This window comes from Dinoponera quadriceps, unplaced genomic scaffold (genome assembly GCF_001313825.1).
Source record: "Dinoponera quadriceps isolate SergipeBrazil2010 unplaced genomic scaffold, ASM131382v1 scaffold1846, whole genome shotgun sequence".
In the NCBI taxonomy this organism is placed as follows: Eukaryota; Metazoa; Arthropoda; class Insecta; order Hymenoptera; family Formicidae; genus Dinoponera; species Dinoponera quadriceps.
Genome location: NW_014556140.1, coordinates 239651 through 256373, shown reverse-complemented (window position 1 = coordinate 256373; position 16723 = coordinate 239651). Strand labels below are relative to the sequence as shown.

The window sequence follows — 16723 nt, the reverse complement described above, 5'->3', positions numbered from 1 at the left end:
TCTCATTAATTTCGTGACGAAGCGCGCCTTACGCGGCCTCTCCTCGCGTGAGGCACGTCAATCGCTGCACGTGCCGTTAGTCATGCGAACGATGAGCTCTCAGTTTTCACGGTCACAGGTGGATAACGATTCGAGAGCCGTTAACAGAGGCGGCCTCTCCTCAACGCGGAATCGCCTCTTTCGTAGGAGAACCGGCGATCCAATGGCGTACCGTTAGGATCACCGATTTTCCCTTCGGTCTCGACCGCATTTCGTCGATCACCGAGCCGCCTCGAAAACAACGTGCGATCTCCGTTGTTTGCTTCGCGAAAGCCCTCTCGGGGAGGGGAGAAAATGGGAACGCGATTGACGGGTAACGTCAGCTACTTCTCGAATAAGAAGTAATAGAATATGCTTCATGTGGGGAGAAACATATCCGACAGTCGTCGTTAAACACGACTCGTCACAGATTCGTGGAGCGGTAATTATTCATCTCCGTTGATTACGGTTGATTACGAACCAAGTCGATTAAGACGAGTAATCGCGGTTTCGTGAATTTGCGATCCGCCGTCCTTACGAAGAATTCTAAAGCAACCTTCGCCTTAAATGATTTCGTTAGATTATTTTGACAGCGTCCCCTCTTGCGTCCCCGCAATTAGCAATTGCGCCGCGAATCCTTCGTAGCAGCTCTCTCTCGATTCATCCCGGTTTCGAGAGAAGTCCGGACGCTCCACTTCTGCTTCGTTCGCAAAAGATAAGGAGACCTCGAGGTGGCGTCAGCACGACGTAACCGTCAGCGCGAGCCCACATCTCGCGTCGCGTAAGAATTCTCGCACGGACGTGGTCGAAATTTTGATGCGACTTCGACGGTCTTAAAGATAGTTTGCGCATATTTCGACGGCCTAATAGACTAATGCAAACCCACTTTAACGACACTACACTTGCTAACTTCTCTCTTGAACCTTTAGTTCTACAAATTTTATTTTCATGTATTTCATCCTTATATATATTGAATTCATTTTATTCCTTCCTATCATAATTATTCCCCGTTGGGGGGATCACCTTTCTCGACAATTGACGGCAATTCTAGGCCTCGAGATGTAAAATTCAGCTAATTCGTCGTAAAATCAAACCAATTGGCAAATTAACATCATCCGTCTCCTCTCCGTTGCGGAATAATATTAATATTATGCACCGGAGTGTCGTTCCAATTTCTCCGGAGCGATTCGAGAAGCGGTCGTTTCTTAGAGGGGAACGTTCGTCCGTCACGAGTGATTTCATTTTCTCGGAGGTTTCATTTCAATTCAATCGGATTCAATTCAACAGCTCTCCTCCACGGAGATGCGAGAGCGACTCGGATCTGACGGTTAATAATTCATCAACGGCCGCGACCCAATTGCCGGGTAAATTTTACGGTCCCCCTCTTCGCGCGCGCACCGATTTTTATCTGAGCTTCACTTCTCACTTTCGACTGTGGAAAGTGGTCTCGCGCCCGTGTATAATTACATGCTTGGGAAATTCGGGCCGGGTAAGAATTACATCGCGGTGAACGACGCAGCCCGCCTCGAGCGAACTGTTACATTATTTATCGCACTATTCATTACGCGGCGCGGACCGTTAACAGCGAGCGAAACCGGGAGGGAACTTTTACCGCGCGCGGAAAGCGCCTTTTCACGCGCTGGAAAGCCCGAAGTCGCGCGTTATCGCGCCGGTGTATTTATAATTGTAATAACCCCGCTCGGCGTTTATCTCGTATTACTCCGATGTTTCGAGCTCGAGCGGATGTTAACGCGCTCTGTTTCTACGTTGCGGCTACGGTTGAAAAAGCGGCGACCAGCCGAGAGAGACATCGGCGCGATATCGACACCGAATTAATTTACACACCTGGTAACATAATATATCACAGACCAAGGCCTGTGTCGGAGAGGTTGCTAGATTTTTCGGGCCCGGTTCGCCGAGTAAAGTGGAAAGGTAAATACGCCGGCGAAGGGTTAATCGTGGGTGCGATGCGCAGCGTCGCGTGAAGGAGGCTGCTTCGACTTCTTCCAAGAGTCCTCCGCGGGGCCGCGCCGACGCGCAGCCTATAAATAGAATAAATTTTAAGGGCAACCCACGCGTCGCGCGCGACAGCTGCTCTCGGCCCCGAGTCGCGCGTTTTCCACCGCGTGCGTCTTCCCGACGCTCCGCTCGCTGTCGTAGCGCAGCGAGTAGGTAAGCAGATGGATAAGTAGGTGGACAGGTAGATGGGTAGGTAACTAGGTAGGTAGCCAGCTAACCGGCTAACTAACACGGCGACACGTGGTCATTGCGCACCGTATAGTATACAGTTACGTAATTATCGCGAAGAACATGCGCGAAAATGCGCTTTCTTTCCCGTGTCTGGAAATCCTTCGAATACCATCCTCTCTTCTCATTAAGATCTCGTTAAAATCACCGTAACTCCTTCCTACCTCGGGGAAGGATCCTTCAATCTTTAGTCCCTATTCTGGAAATGTCGCCTCAATATTTCTTTATCTGAGGGAAGGGGAGAGGAAATGATATTGTAACTTGCGTTTACAATGTTTCATTTGTGTAGAAGTTACGGTGTCTCTCTTACATTGAGATGAAACCTTATTGTAACCTGTGTTATAATCTTTGGTGCACGTGATATATACGACGCTAAAGATTACAACACACGTCGTAATTTCAGTTATAATTCCTGCATGATCCGGTATTGCAAAATTTTCTGGTATTTTCGCTACAATATCTCCGTGTAGTAAATACTCTCTTAAATCGAGAACCATTTTACATTCAGCGATTCATTTAAAAATTAAAGCATATTACCGCATTCAAGTAAGCACTCGTCACAAGCTGTTGCAAGCCATTAAAATATACCTGAATTGACAAAAATATTACTTAACTTAAGAGACCGGAAATCAGGTGATTACGTTTACCTGATTCCGGCACTTTATTTCCGCGTATAATTTCACGTGGGACNGCCCCCCCCCCCCCCCCCAGTATGCGTTCCTCGTCTTCGTTGTAAAATTCATATTCAACAACGACGTGAAACCGTGCCATGGAGCTCCCCGGACAGATTTAATTGAAAATACAATTACAAGAGTGAGACGCGGGAGGGCGAAATCCGACCTTCCGTATCTCAGACGGCTCGTCCCCGAGTGACACTCACGGCATCGCATCTGCCGTCGGGGATGTCGCGCGCGCGTCTTCTCTGCGATCTTTATCAGCACGCCCGAATACACAATGATAAGCGCGTATTCGCCCTTCCCTCTCCGCCGTTCTCTCCTTCGGCGGGAGTCCGGAAATTGTGCGACTGTGCGCGCTGTTTTATTCATAGGGAGCTCGTAAGGCGTAAGTCGGAATCGATCGCGCACGGCCGCGACCGGAGTTACATACGCGTACTTAAAAAGGTTACGTGAAATTTCGTTCGACATGCAGCCCCGCGTATGCGCATTCTATTTGACTGTCGTTGCGTATTAAATTTGATCCTTCGTACAGACGTCCGAAGAGGTTTCCATCGCTGGAAAGAAAGAAAAAAAAGGTAGAGTGAGCGAGCGAGAATCTCTCTCTCTCTCTCTCTCTCTCTCTCTTTCTCTCTCGGCGCGCGAGAATAGTCATTGGAATTCTCTGAACGCCAGCTGGGCCCAACATGTTGCGGAAACGGGCCCCCGCTTATCCTCAAGGCCTTCATCCTGCGATATCCCCTGACGAACTTCACTCGTACGTACGATCCTTTGTCCGAGGATCCCGTCGATTCGTTCCCCCGAGAGCGAGATGCGGAAAGACGCGAGAAAAGACCGCGTACTTGGAGAAAAATTGATGAATTCCGCTCAATCGTCACGCGCCACGAAGTTCCCCGCACGTCACATAATTATCGCGCGCTCTCCTTCGTGTCTCGGAACAGCCGTGGATTAACGATTAAGACGACGTCCCGAGATAAAGCACGCGAACGACGCGGGAGATCCTTGACGAATCAAGGCAAAATCGACCTCTGAAAGATACACATCAGTCTCTCTCTCTCTCTCTCTCTCTCTCTCACTCTCTCCCTCCGATCGATCTTAAGAATAGAAAAAAGTCCGAGAGAACTATTAATATCGGCGACAAATGATAGAGGGAGAAAGAAAAAAAGAGAAAGAGAAAGAGAGAGAGAGAGAGAGAGAGACCGACTCCGATTTTGCGGAATCCGCTGCGACAGCTGACACGTCGCGCTCGCGAGAGAAATCATTTAAAACAAAAGAACGAAGGAAAGAAATGCGCGCAGATACAGATGCGGTGATATTTTTCATCGCCGTTCGCCGCCGCGCGCGAGCGAAATTTGTATTCCGAGCCGTGTACTGTCGAAGAGCGCGTGCATCGGGCGTTGGGGCCGGGGACTTATTGATTTATTCAGAGGGTGAACAACCACCACCACCGTCGCTACCACCTCCGCCACCTCTGCTCTACCACCACCACCACCGCCACCACCCACCGCTCTCCCCCGGACGACGACCAACGTCGGCGGCACACGCGTCATTGTCCTCGACCACTCTCACTATCTCCAACCCTCGGCGCGAGGTAGCCTTGCGAAATTGCAGCTGATGCCGCGCTCTCCTCCAACAAGTTGCCGGCAAACTATCTCGTCACGCTCGGCCAATCATATGTCTGGCCGCGTGCATAATGCACCCGGTGCGACGACGGTGAAAAAAAGGGAGAAAGAAGGAGAGAGAGAGAGAGAGAGAGAGGGGAACGATTCGCCGGGCGGTCCTCAAATTCGCATAAATTTACATTAACGAGCCATCGAACTGCCAATTCGCTCCATTATTTGGTTTCATTTTTCCCTCACGCAAAGACAGGCCAGACTCTCCTCTCCCCTCCGTTACCCCTCGCGTTCGCTTTTAATTAGACTATCTCCGAGCGACGTGAAATAATAACGCGTTTCTGTGCGGGCGAAGTTTCAGAATATCGATTTCTCTCGATTAAGTCTCCCGTTTCCTCGCTACGGTCATCTTGATTAATGACGTCAGAAGCGAGAAATTATGTCTTTCAGCATTATTTATCACGGAAGTTAAGAGAGATAACGTTGCGTTATCGAGACGTAATCAGATTTTTCATGAGAGGTGACGCTACTTCGCATCCTTTAAATCGGCAATTAAAATTCAACGTCAAGCACTACTAAGCACGCAGCGCTAATCAACCGTCTCCCTTTGCATCTCCACGGGAGAAAAAGTCGATAACGAATTCGAGCGACGCGCGGGTAATTCTCTACCATAGTCTGCATAAGCGTGTAACTTCATTAAGGAGGGGGGGGGGGGAGACACCAATTTAAAAGGACGCGCGCCAGGAAAACGCCTTATCGGTGACGCGGACTTATCGTTAATTTAATTCGACTAATTGCGCGGACTTATCTCCCCCACGTCCTCGAGTCACGTAACACGTGTCATCGATGACACTCAAATTGGCCCTGGTGGCCGGCACAGCCTTGAATGTCATGTCAGACTTATATCGGCTCGCTTCTAATCTTCCCGTGCGTTTGACGCGAAGAAGTCTCGAGGTCCCGACCGCAGTCCCACAAATGCAGTCGACAAATTGCATTTCGATGGTCGAATTTTTCGACCTGTATTAAGCTCTGAATTCTACAACATATTCAACTGAATAATCGAAATATCGGGAGCATTTGTAGCTTTAAAACGGAATTAAAATTAAATCTGTAAAATTCAAGATTCAAGGGAGAAGTTAGTATAATATTCGACAGAATATTGAAACCCTCATCAATCGATTTTTTACAATTCATACCTTTAATTCAGATAATCCAATTTTGGTTCTCACAACCAACCAAAATATCTGTTCGCCCATATCCGAACGAAATTTCGTTTGAGTCAACTCTGAGTGAGTTTTTTCAATGCACCGGCGGTGCTTCGGGGGCAAATGTCGAGACAGGTCGGTGATGGACTCGAGACCTGAAGAGGTTGCGCTTTCGCGTAGGTTAGGGCTCGTTAAGGACGGACGATCGGCGCGTACGGTCGGCCCCGACTGGTATTCTCCGAACGGCAATTCGCTCCACGACCAGTCCGCCACTCGTGTCCTTATTCCCCAGGTATGGATCGTTCCTCATTTTTCCTCTCTTTCTTCCAACACCTCCCCCTCCCCCCTCACGGTCGAGTCTCTGGATCCTGTCGTCGTCGTTCCTTCATCGCTTCTGTCTTATGGAAGATTCTCTTCTCTACCTTTGGCCTCGGCCCGACCTCCGGTGAACCGAAAGAACTCGCGCAAAATCGAGGAACGTCGTGCCCTACTTGCATTCGCAAAATGTGCCAAAGCGGGGTACGATTTGCACGTAAAATCAATAGAACAAGAAAGCACGTTTACTCGAGATCGGCAAGAGAGGCGAGAAAGCGTTAAGCATATCTCTTTACAATTGTCGTGCGTAATTGCGAAATCTAGCCGATAGCGCGTTGAGAGGAATTAATTGCAATTAAGTGTGGCAGATGGCAACGATACAATCGTCTCTGACGGTGACTCGTCGTCGAATTGTGACGAACGATACCATACAGGCTACCTTCGAGAATCGTCCGTCTACAAGCTGTGAGTCACAATGTGAACTAAAAGTCAGGAGAGATCAGGACGGAAAGAATCCAGACACCCGCTTGAGATCGATGTAAGAGGGCGACGAGGCGGAAGTGAGCCTCCCTTCGAACCTCGCGGATTTCATTTCCGACTGACCGACTTAGCGGGATAGGTCCGCGATTTATCAACTAGCGGGAAAGAACCGTACCTATTGATCCCCCCCCCCCCNCCCCCCCCCCCCTTTCACACCTTCCCGATAATCGATCTTTTGTGTCATCTGACGTTTCGACGGGCCTACCGAAGGCGGGTATATTCATTCTGTGACACACTGTGTAGGCCGACATATTTCCCCCAAAATTTCTACATTCTTACAATAATATTAATCTGCCGTTGTCCTTTTACCGTATTCTTTTGATGCACATCTATCACGTTTCGAAATCAGCTACGCGACATAATACGACCGTGCCGTTCCGCGTAATTGGCCTAATGCGTTATTACTCCTTATCTCTCGGCCGATTCATCTGACCCTCGCGGAATCTGCGCACGTCGAGGATACGCATACATCTCAATGCGCTATTACGCGTCCGCGCTCTTTCACCTTCGACTGTCGCGTCTGTCAACGTTTCGCTCGCACTGGCAATTGAAGCGTCCAACTGATACGATTGATCGGTTAACCACGTCGCGAGACGAAGAACTTTTGCTGCAAACCGTTCACGCGAGTGGGAATGGTTCTGCATGATTTCCCGCTCCTGCTCGTTTTGCCGTTTTCATCGATGCATTTTGGCATATTCTCGTGCATTACGCTGTATATTCCCCTCTTCTCCCCCCCCCCTTCTCGTAATTAGTTGAACTTTGACGTATTCATTCATAGATTTTAGTAATTAGTTGAACTTTGACGTATTCATTCATAGATTTTCTTAGAGACACTTAAAACTAACGGAATTTGGTAAAATTTCACTCCTGGCCATGTACGTAGCCCCCCCCTGTGTGCCTGTTTCGGGTTTACATTTAAGGAGTATATCTTTAATGTATCTGGTGTGTAAATTAATTCAGTGCTTTCTTCGCCAAAAATTACGATTTGTTTATCAATGGAAGATGTGCAATTTTAATTATCTACATAATCTCTATTACTGTATATAGCAATACTGTTGCGTGGTGTTTTGTAAGCATAAGCATGGCAAAGCATGGCAGTTCTTTAAAACCATAATTGAGCGGAAACATATTTCAAATTGAGATGCTCGTTACAGAATTGTGTATTACGAAAGACACCGAATTAATTTACACACCTAATGTATATCGGTATATCTTTTTTTCTATATGTTTCTCCACTCTCTCTCTCTCTCTCTCTCCCCCTCTCTCATCCTTAATACGTATATACACATATCTTCTTTTTTGTACATATGTATATTTCCGCACGGTGTCGTCATTTCGAACTGTCCTTTGCTGTTGCAGGAAGCGGCAACAAGGATGGGAAGGGCAACAAGGACAACAGCTCACCCTCCGGTCCTTACGCTGGTGAGTCGCACAACTCTCTTTCCTCTCGCGGCTATATTCTCTCGCGCCAGCGAAGGTCCGTTCGGTGCTACTGCTCTTCGACACCCACGATGGTGCTCCAAAGGGGTCAAAGAGTGTCGCGATACTCGCCAAGCGCGCGCGCGCGAGAAAATAAATTTCCTCCGCGCGGAGGTTTATTTCGGTTCGCGGATTCTCTCGCGGGCAATATTTCGGCTACTTCTTATTCGCCAGTTCTCCCTCCCTCCCTCCCGTCCTTTTCTCTGCCGGCTGTTGCCGTCTTGTTGCGCCGTCTTGCGCGTGGAGAGTCCGCCCGTCTCGAAAATAGAATATAGCGGAGCGTGTCGGTCCCCCTGGAAATGAAAATCCCCTCGGCGTCACACACCGTCCGTCCGTCCGTCCGTCCGCTCGTAGGAACAATGTGCCGAGAGGCGCGAACTTGACACCGCGATCATTCGGATGACACCCGTTCGGTGCGGGCGCTTTCGTCATGAAACAGCGGCCGAAACGATGACGACGGAAGGTAACGACGGCACCAAGAACGTATCGGCCACTCCGCGTTATTAACAGCGTCCTCGCGTGCCTCCGGGCGGGGACATACTGGGAGAAAGGATGCGCTTCGTCGTGCGATCGGTTGACCGATTAATTCCGTAAAACTATGAAAGCGCCGGGATACGAAATATCTAACGAGTGTGATCGAAGGTCTGTGAGAATCGCACGCTACTTTGCGCAAACGAGACTCTTGGCGCTCGGCTCTCCCTTATATCCGGCGTTTGATTATGCTTGGCTATTATTCGATCAATCCCCGTTTCTATCGACGTCGATTAAACTTTAACCTGAGCTTAAGATCTATCTCCGAAGATAACTTAACCTAGGTTTCAAAGTTTAATCGACATTGGTGCGGCCGAAGAAATGTGTTAGAAAATGTCTTAAAAATGTCAGATATTTATTCGGTGCACATTGATAACATATTTATTTATATTAATGTATAGATATTTTTATACGGAGAAAAAATATCTGAAAATATGCAACTTTAACCTGAGCTTGAGCCTTCGTCCGGAGATAGCTTGACCTCGGGTTAAGGTTTAATCGACATCGATGCACACTGAGGGAAAAAGTGTCTGAAAAATAAAGAAATATTTATTCAGTTAGTGTTGATATAATAATATATTTACTTACATATATTTTTATATTGAAAGAAAACATGTCTTCAATTGAGAAAATATATATTTCTCTTAAACATGTAGTTTTACGTGGAAAGAAAAAGAAGTCGTTTATTCTATATTTGAATAAAAGAATTTCGACTTTTAAGTAAATATGTTATCGGCACTCATCAGAAATAAATATTTCTTATTCTTTAGGCAATTTTCCTCTCAGTGTGGAAACGGGCATGAGTACGATTAAGAAAGGAAATTCAAGAAGATTAGCTCTCGGCCGCCGGCTTAAACGACTCGGTCACGAACGGCGATTTTGGCCGCTCGGGGGGAAAATCGAAAGCCAGTCGCGAGAATTAGTCGAGAAAATAGAAGACGAGCCTTCTGATTGGGAAATGTTGATCGTAAAATTGATAAGGCACCTCGTGAACACACGGAGCGTAATCTCGGAGCAGACGCGCGAGCCTGGCGCGTGATTACCTGCTGTTTTAATCGACAAGACCAGGCACGGGAGAAGGCAGAGACGGAGATACGCGCCGTGTCCGCTCGCCGTGGAGACGATCGTGCAGGCCTTTCTTATATTCCGCCTGCAACCGAATTTAGTGTGCGACGCGGCGCGTAACAACTATAGGATCATGGCGTTCCAAAATATCGCGCGCGACCCTCTCCTCCGCTCCCGCTCCTCTTTCTCCGTCCGTTCCTACCGAGGATCTAACGCGGCTATTAATATTTCCCGGCTATTTTCGGAAACGAGTGCTCGCCCGAGAGAGTAGGAAGGCCTGCTTTTTAATGTGCATAAAGTTACACGAGGCCGTCCGTGCACCCGGGGATTCTCCTCGCGCGATCGCTCCCGACGCCTCAACCGTTAATTGCGAACGCTGCACGATCGCCGGCGGATTTAATTGCCTCCCGGCGAGCAAGAATTCATCGCTTGTCTCCCTCGAACACAAAGAAGCGACGGAAAGAGCATTCGCTGCGTTTCTTAGGAGAGGAATTCCACGCGTTGCGAATATGCGACGAGCTTGTGTCTCGTTCGACCTGTTGACAGTTCGCCCGTAGATTTCTTTTCTTCGGAATCTCTTCAGATTTTAACGGCGTCTTGATCGGAAAACGCGAGCAGGGCTGGTGTTTTCTTCCAAAGGAAGCTCCGACATTCGAATTTCGAGTCTCCGAAGCCTCGGTGTTGAATCGAGCTTTCTCGCTTCCCGAGCGGTGCTTTCTGTTATTTGTTCGTCGAGATATTGAAAAAGGACGGATAAGGCTAATGCATTTCCCGTGTATAACCTGGATATATCTTATCGTTGCGATAAATCGCGTTAACTCGTGTATCGAGATCGCCGCGAAGATTCACGGCGTTCGGCGCGGATTAAGCCGTCCGAGCGCGGATCATCAGGCTGTCAGCTTGAAACACGATATTTTTATAAAGTTCGAACCTCCTGTCGGCAAGTCCGTTTTTCTCTACGTTACGCTTCGACGATACGTGTGTGCGTGCGCGCGCGCGGGGAAGTCAGTATTTTCAAGTAAGAAAATATTAATAGTCCTGACCGGTTTCGGCTCCAATAATAGCGAAGTCATTCCGTGTAACTGCGTTTTCTGGCCGATTAATCGCGGATGGGTCTACATACTCGCGAAGACTACGTCCACGTTCTCTCGTCGAACTTTCGCGATCAGATCTTTACGCAACACGCTCGCTTAGAACGTGTATATTTCGCCGTCGGGAAATCGTCCGAGCTTTTCGTCGGAATTAAATTTCGGACCGCGTCTCTCCTTAGGACAGCCCGTAATGTCCATCCGAGCATGGCCCGAGACTGATTCGTTACTTCGCGATATCAAGTAGCCCTGAACTCGAATGAGTGGCTTAAAGATAGGAAGAGAAGAAAAACCGTCACGTATTACGGTACATCTCCCTAACAAGCGGCTCGAGGGGAAAAATGTAACGTATTACGGCAGGTCCCGCGGCGTAGCCCTTTAATGAACGATTCGGCAAAAAAGAAAAGGGAACGCGAACGCTACGTGTGTTACGGTACATCCTTCCAATAAGCCGGCATAAATTCCCGAAAGTCCGGCGATAATCACCGGCGGTTATCCCAGGTCGTTAATCTCCGCGCCCCGGTAATCGACTTCTGGATACCGTTCGTTAAAACTTCGTGACTCGCGCGAAGCACTGTATCCCGATTAGGGGGTATCGCAACGGTACCGCGAGCTTTTGTTCCATTAGCATTATGTTAATAAAATCAAAGAGAGAGAGAGAGAGAGAGAGAGAGAGAGAGAGAGAAATAAATCGAGAATGGAGAAATGCTTTTATTTTCGTGCTACACAGAAAAAAATCAATATCACAATTCAAAACTCATGTGATGAAGTAAATTTTTCTTTTATTGAAAATCAAACATTATTGCCTCTGAATAATAACACTTGTTTCCATCAAATAACATTTTTTCCCCGTGTAGGACATTTCCTCTAAGGACGTTGTAGCGGAGCTACAATGACACCAGAGGTGTGAAAAATGAAGACAGAAATAAAACGTAAAGATAAAAATCAGAGAGAAAGATCCTGAAACTCCTGTTGTTCGAACGGAAAGAAAAGAGACCCGTAGTTTGGCCACTGCGAGAACGGCAGATGGCAAAACTCGCGAAGTCCGAAAGAGGCTCGTGCCCAGCGGAGACGTTTCGAGCGAGACGTTTCGACGCGCGAGATCTTTATTGAGATCATCGTCAGTTTCAGGCACGTCATCGGGGGGCTACGCGCGCCCACGCCTTTCCATCTCGCTCGGCACAAACAAATGTCCTTCCTGTCGATTAACGAAGAAGCGTCACCCTCCTCCTCTTTCTGTTCCGCCTCAATTGACGCAGAATATCGATTTGAATCTCCCTCCCCCCCCCCCTCTCCTCGCGTTTCCCTTCCGATAACTCACACACGGACGCACGTCCATGCCGTGTATTTTACAATTTCCCGATACAGAGAGATCCCGAGGAAGGAATCCTGGCGCTTCGGAGTGTGCGTTCGTGCGTGCATGCGTGCGTGCGTTCGCAGCTCCGTCAGCTGACGGCTCCACGCGAGGATGACTTTCCGAGTGGGTGATGCGAGGAGGCCCCCCCACGGAGGTCCATCGTGCTCCTCGGTCGGGTTTAATGAACCCCGGGGTTCGATGTCCCTCCGAAGGAATCGACCACGGGTGAGAATGAGGCCCCGGAAGAGCGCCGGCTGACGCGCCGCTTTAGAGACGCACGCGCGATCACGACGAGAATGACGAGGAGAAGGAGGAGGAGGAAGAGGAGGAGGAGGAGGACGAAATGACGATCACGACGACGATGATAATTAGAACGATGACGAAGACGTGGGATACTCTCTCTCTCTCTCTTTTTCGGGACGCTGCGCGAGAGATCCCTCGGACACACCCAAGAGCCCGCGTCTACAACGTCCTATATAGGTGCAACTATCGGTATTGATCCGCACGCACGGCTCTCCTCCGCGCACAGGGCCATCTTCCTTCCTTCCTTCCTTCCATCCCTCGACCGTTCATTGGCCCGCCGCACCAACACGTCGCTCTCGTCTCTCTATCTCTCGTTTTCTCTCTGTCGGTCGTGTTTTCCTTCTCTCTCTTTCTCTCTCTTTCTCTCTCTTTTGGTTCTGCCTCACCCTTCGACGCAGCTCTCCGCGACTTCAATCGCGGGTCAATCACTGTCTCGACTTCCGGGATATTCAGCTGAAAAAGTCCGGCGAATTTGTCCGGATCGCGTCGTATCGCGCGGAGCTTCAGCGTTGAACCGACCAGCTGACTTGCGAGATGACGTCGTGCAGGACTCCCGAGATATCGAATGTGAGTTTCGAGTCAGCGTGCATCTGCGTGTGTTAAGTGCACCCTGGTCTCACCCTTCTACGCGACGTCGACGAATCACAGGCGTGATCGCGACGCAAAGCTATCGAGGATGAGGTGCGCAACGGTATCGCGAATATCGTTGTTATTCCTTCGAGGGGATGCTGAAAGCATGTTCTTTTGTAAACATTCGTTCGTTTTCAGGATCGGCGTTCATCAAGATCGCCTTGGAAATTCGTCCTGCCTTAAACGGGAATTTTTCTCCGATTTTTGGGACTAAAAATCTGAGACTTGAGCTTGCGTTGGGTGTGTGTGTGTGTGTGTTTTTTTCATTTACGCAACGCTAGAGCGCGAGGAGCTTCCGTAAATTGGATGCAGAGAGGCGCTGCGGTTTTCCCGACGTGAAAATCGAGATTCCATTGCGTTCGCGAAATCAATGTCGCGTCATGTGCGTGCAAACGCACTGTTCGTTGAAGAATTAACGTCCGCCCGGCAATTATGCAGACGCGGGCTCGATTCCCGCGCGAAATGCAAAGCACGAGCGTAGAAAGCGACCTCGTGCAGGGTGTCTGCTAATTGCCGCCGCAGCTGGAAAAGTATTGATTCGTTGTCGAGTTGGAGCAGGTCGATCGCGCGGGAGTAATGTTCTGGCGAAAGCAGCGCGAGTTCCTACAGTTTCTTCTTCCAATCTATCGTGTAATTTTACGGCAGACGCCTCGCCGGTGATGAAATTATCTACGTCTCTCTCTTAAATTTAAGAGAGATCCGAGGAGGACGACGAGGATTCGAGAGACGGGCATGAAGCAAGGAAGGATTCTTCGCTCGCACATTTTAAAGGAAATACAAGTCATCAATATTTTCTCGAACGAAACTGAATATTTCTCCGAGGTGTTTCGTTGAGCAGAGAAATTAATCCGACATCTCGCAATATCGGAGACGTTTATTTAATACATCAATTTAAAACGTACGTGGACATTTCATTCGCGAGTCTTTATCATGTTCGGCCTGCGAAGACATCTTCGTCCCGTTCTAGACGTTCTATTCGCCGTGTCGTAACAGTTCAACCGACACTATCAGACGAGATCCGAGGAAAATAATTTTCGCGTTATTTCAGCTTAATATGTTGAGCGCCGTATCACCCCCCGTATCTGGGTGACACGTGAATCTCTACAGAAATCCCGACACCCATTTGCGGGTGACGGGTTTTATCTGCCTGATGAATGATTTTATACACACCATTTGGATAGATTTAAATTTATCTCTGAATACTTGATAAAATCTGAATTAAATTTAAATAAATTTAAATAAATTTATAATCTTTCCTCTTCTATCTCATTTCTTTTCTGTTTTTTTTCTGTTTTTTTTTTCTTTTTCCCCTTTTCCCCTTCATTGTGATAATGTTGAATCTATCGTATGAAAGACATGTACGATTCCCATAGGTAGATAAATAAATCAAATAAATAAATGTCAAATCACGAACAATCAAACGAAGTATCGTTTTAACATGCACCGGTGATCCGGGCTCGATGGGGATTATTCGCCCGTGAATTCAGCGTGTCGATCAACGCGTGTGTCGATTTCACCATTTCACGGTGAAACGGATCTTCACTCCCGCCGCCGCGAGAAGTCGATCAGAGACGCGAGCCTCCCCTTCATCCTCGCGACCTTCGAGTCCTCCTGAGCGCGAGTCGGCTCTTAGCGCCGACCTATGACGCGGAGAGCTCGCCGAACCCACGCAATTAACACGCGGATCGGCCGACACCGGTCGTCTAGGTTTCTCTCTATGCACGAGCCTCGTCACCTTGACACGCTGGCCGCTCAAAGTCACGGCCGATCGAAGTCGCGCGGAGAGAATCGTCCGACGTTCTCTCTCGGGGAGCGTTGAACGATGTCGGACGCGCGCGATCACGACGCCTTCGGCCGCGATGTACGCGACGATGTAATCAACATGCGATCACGCGGTAATTTGCATCGGGACTCGGTAATGAGAGCGCCGCATTGGTTTGCATCGGCGGAACACGTCGCGGAACAAGACGATGGAATTCCATCCCGGACGAAGTGTAAAACCAGGTGCGATTTAAAATTCAAGTTAACATCGATCGCTGGACTACTCGACTCCTCCCCCCCCCCCTTCTTTTCCTCCACCGACGATCGCACGTGGGTTTACCGTTGCACGTCGTCGGTGCGACGGCGTGTTTTTCCGGCGAGTTTTGAAATTTTCATCCAGTCACGAAGGTAAGAGGGAATCTCTGGAAGCGCGAGAATTCGTTTCACTGCGATCGCACCGCGAGTGAATTCCGGAAACCCCGACATTCGGGGTGCCCGGGCGGAGAAACGCTCGGAGAGCTCTCGGCCGTGTCCTTCCGCGAATTTCTGTTCCCGACGTCTCGTAAACATTTCAGTTCGTTTCTTCTTCAGAGAGAGAGAGAGAGAGAGAGAGAGAGAGAGAGAGAGANAGAGAGAGAGAGAGAGAGAGAGAGAGAGAGAGAGAGAGAGAGAGAGAGAGAGAGAGCAAGAAACTAAAGCTAAGCCGCAGGAGTTTGAGAAAGAAGTAATTCGAGCGTCGAAAACGGGGTTCCACGAAGGACGGATTTACGCGCGGAAGCGCGAGGAAAAAGACGAAGACGACGAGGTAGGCCTTAGCGGCGTCGCGATGCCGGCGATGTTCGTCGTTACACCGTTGTTTCTCTTCCTTTTAACCCGACGTTGACCGGAAAAGCCGGGCCATTGTCATGCGACCAGTGGAGAACTCGTCAGAACTCTCCGCTGTTTAACATATAGTGCGCGCACGTGAAAAACGTGGCTGAAATACGTGAGAGCACGCGCGTACCGTGCGTGATGACGCGGGCCTTTGACGACCGCAATCGACATCTCCGAAGATTGCAGAGTACAAAAGCACCGAAAATCATTCGAGTAAACGTTAAATTAGCAGCCTTTCTTCCCCTCCCGATCTGTATCCTACTAAAAAGTCAAAGTGCGTCTAATAATATAGCGAAAGGCTATATATCAAAACGCACCGTATGCTTGACAAAAGTCCTACCGACTAACAATATTGCAAATATCAAACGTAAATTTTGCGCGATAAAAAAATCTCTCGTCGCAGCTCGAGTGACAAAAGCACGATATCATTCAAACTAAGCATCCGCATAACGAACCGCGTAACGAACAACCGTTCGTTCGTCACGACAAATCACCGGGGTGCATTTCTTCACGACAGAGGCCTGAGAAAAGCTTCTACCGGGGACGCGTGCGAGAAATATCTCAGGCAGTGCTTAATAACCGCGGCGGCCGTGGCGACGATTCATCCCGACGTCGTTTTCGGCGACGTCGGTTCTCGCGCGTGCGAATCCACGTTTCCGTTCGGGCGACACGAAATCTCCGCGACGGAACGCTCCAACGAGACGGGGTCGTTCGTCCCCCCCCCCCTCTGACAAAATGGCCGGCGGGGAACTGATTAGCCGCTTTGTGTGACGCAAAACGAGGAGCATTCGGTCCCGTCGTCCATTGTATTGAATCGTTCATTAAGGGTGCAGAATCGGCGAGCCTCGAAGAGGCAAACCACGCGTCGTTTGAGACGAGAACAGCGAGGAGGGAACGGGGGGGAGCCGGGGAGCGTCTGATTCATCCACGTGTCACTTTTCGGCTCTCTGATGTCCGATCTCTGGAGCCGAAGACGGAAATAGATGGCGTTTTCGCCCCACCGGATTCCTTTGTCCCCCCCCCC

General features: G+C 49.1%; 2 protein-coding genes across 11 annotated transcripts in view; one reads left to right on the top strand and one right to left on the bottom strand.

Moving 5' to 3' along the window:
• The window catches only part of LOC106746934, a 163836-nt gene that overhangs the window by 143658 nt on the left and 3455 nt on the right, over window positions 1-16723 (top strand). For 3 of the 10 annotated variants that reach the window (XM_014624095.1, XM_014624094.1, XM_014624092.1), the window contains exon 12: window positions 7972-8034. In XM_014624095.1, coding sequence (XP_014479581.1) covers window positions 7972-8034 — 63 coding nt within the window. Of the gene's footprint in view, window positions 1-7971; window positions 8035-11425; window positions 14231-15479; window positions 15743-16723 lie in introns of those variants that run through there. The other 7 variants (XM_014624088.1, XM_014624090.1, XM_014624086.1 and 4 more) reach the window with 7 other exon arrangements.
• LOC106746938 (profilin) overlaps window positions 8974-16723 on the bottom strand; it is a 40756-nt gene continuing 33006 nt past the window's right edge. The window contains exon 3 of the mRNA XM_014624103.1: window positions 8974-9152. The gene's annotated coding sequence lies outside the window, so the exon portion shown is untranslated. The remainder of the gene's footprint in view (window positions 9153-16723) is intronic.